General features: G+C 40.9%; 1 protein-coding gene across 1 annotated transcript; it reads left to right on the forward strand.

Annotated features, from left to right (window-relative positions):
- Window positions 1–653: 653 nt before the first annotated feature.
- Window positions 654–2,358, forward strand: CBG03250 (the record flags this gene model as incomplete). The annotated part of the gene is made up of 4 exons (XM_045242220.1): window positions 654–848; window positions 896–1,021; window positions 1,062–1,178; window positions 2,065–2,358. 4 exons carry the CDS (start codon window positions 654–656, stop codon window positions 2,356–2,358), a joined length of 732 nt encoding a protein of 243 aa, XP_045092082.1.

Below are 2,358 nucleotides of genomic sequence, written 5' to 3' on the forward strand. Positions count from 1 at the left end.
CTAGTTTCCTGTAATATCCTAAAAACCGGCTTCACCGCTGGCTCTAGCCCGATGTCCAGATTCATCCACCGATAGTTTCGATGTCATTCATTTTCTCCCATGTCCCATATATACTTTTTTGTTGTTTTCTTCCATAATTTATTTGCCATCTCTAACCATAATTTTTTTTTCTTAAATTCTGTACCCTCTATCGTCACCATCATTCCTGTCATCACCGAGTTTTCAAAACTTCTCTCTCACTCACGAAACTAAGTGTTAACTTATTTTTTGCTTTTTTTCGTTAATATTTGTGTGTCCCACTCTTTGCCCATACGTTTGTCCCTGGCCTTTTTCTTAGCCATCAAACCCGGCCGGGATGCCTCCAATCGTTCTCTCTTTCACTGACTTTATATTTCCTTGGATATTCAAATGAACTGTATTTATTCGCTATTGTTAAATTTGCCATCATTTCCATCAAAAATAGCTTCGGTCAATATACCACCAGTACTTGTAATCTTGACGTGTTTTCTCGCAGTTTCAAGGTGGTAAGAATGCAGTTTGTTATTTTTTAGCACTAATTTTAAATTTGACAATTTTTATCACTCCAAAAAGAGACAGTCTTACTGTACTTCTTTGAGAATTGAACATGAGAAGAACACAATAATTTCTTGCAGATGCTAGATGTAGCGGGGATCTGTGTGGCAGCGGTTAGAGCCGTTTATTGGTTGGTGATGCTCGTTTGTAACTTCCTCGGTTATTCTCCGCTATGGGCACAGATTGCCATGAAGAATAGAAAGATGGAAAACGTTAAAATCCGAATACCAGCTCATTTAGCTGTTTGTTTCACTGAAAGTAGACTGATCGATTTGGTTGGTAGACGGGAAGGAATTGAGTAACCATTTCAAACTATTTCCAGACAGAAGTTATACAAATCATGGATAGTTGTGTAGCAGCTGGAATCAGGCAACTGTCCCTATATGACCCATTTGGCGAACTAGTATCTCAAATCGGACAAATAGAGCAAGCCTGTCGTCTATTTACGGTGAGACATCAAATAGAAAAATAGAAATGCAAGTTTTCAGCGTGCCGATCTTTTCTGTGATGGTAAACGGTTGCACTCCAGTGGTCTCACCAATTTACAAGTGAACGTTTTGTCGAGAAAGATGGGAAAGAGTGCACTTGTAGAAGCATGCAAAATGGTAGGTTGCTAAATAAAACTCGCTCACAAGCAGTGTGTCCTTTCGAAACGACTTCGAGGAATTCCTCGAGGAATTTTTCGAGAAATTTTTCGAAAAATTTCCGAAGAATTTTTCGAGACGATTTCATTTTGAACACTACTAATGCCGCCACCCTTTCGTCACATATGAGTTACTTGGTGTCCTGTGGTGGAAGCCACCTCGGCAGATTTTTTGGAGGTTCTTACACGGCTTAATTTTGAAAAGCTTGCTCGGCAGTTAGGCGTATTATACGTAGAATCATGAGAGGAATCGAATGGTATCGGTTGCCGAGCAAGAAAACTAACACAGAAAAAGTTATTTTTGGAGCAGAAAAAACCATACTTGCTAAATCCCGGCCCAGCCCGAGCCCGGGCTGACCCGCCGATCCAGAGACCGAAAACTTCAAAATTTTTCTGTTGAGTTTTGATATACTTTTGTCAAATCATTTTAAAACCCGCCTACTATATGTGCTAAAGTGGCTTTCATTGTGTTAAGCTTAAAGAGAGCGTTCGAATGGTGGAAAGATGAACTTTCTAGCATAAAAATGAACCAAGTTGAGACCCCGCAAATTCCGGGGAAAGAAAAAATCGGGGAAAAAAACCGGGGAAAGTGGGCGGAGTCGAGAAAAACCGTGCCAGGGTTGCAATTTAGGCTCCGCCCCCTCATGACCGTGTCCAAATGTGCAGAAAAACCGTGCGGCAAAACCGTGCCAGGGTTGCATTTTAGGCTCCTCAAGGAATTTCTCGAAAAAAATTTCTCGACAAAATTTTTTCGAGGAATTCCTCGAGGAATATTTTTCGAGAAATTTTTTTCGAGAAATTTTTGTCGAAAATTCCTCGAAAATTTCTCGAAAAAGGCATTTCTCGAGAAATTTTTTTCGAAAAGACACACTGCTCACAAGAGCATTTTATGTTTCCAGCTATGCCGTGAAGAGGACGAAATAACAGTAGATCGGGTCTCGAAAACATTAGAAGACAAATTCCACCTTAGTGATCCAGATTTTCTACTTCAAGTTGGCAACGTTCCAACGCTCTGCGGGTATCCTCCATGGAATCTTCGAATCACTGAATTCCTCCAGACGCCACGTCTTCCATGCTCGCGGAGAGCACTCGACTGTTGTGTGGAAGCCTTCAGCCAAAGAGATATTCGCGTTGGAAAGTAA

Source organism: Caenorhabditis briggsae (assembly GCF_000004555.2).
Source record: "Caenorhabditis briggsae complete genome, chrII, whole genome shotgun sequence".
Lineage (NCBI taxonomy): Eukaryota > Metazoa > Nematoda > Chromadorea > Rhabditida > Rhabditidae > Caenorhabditis > Caenorhabditis briggsae.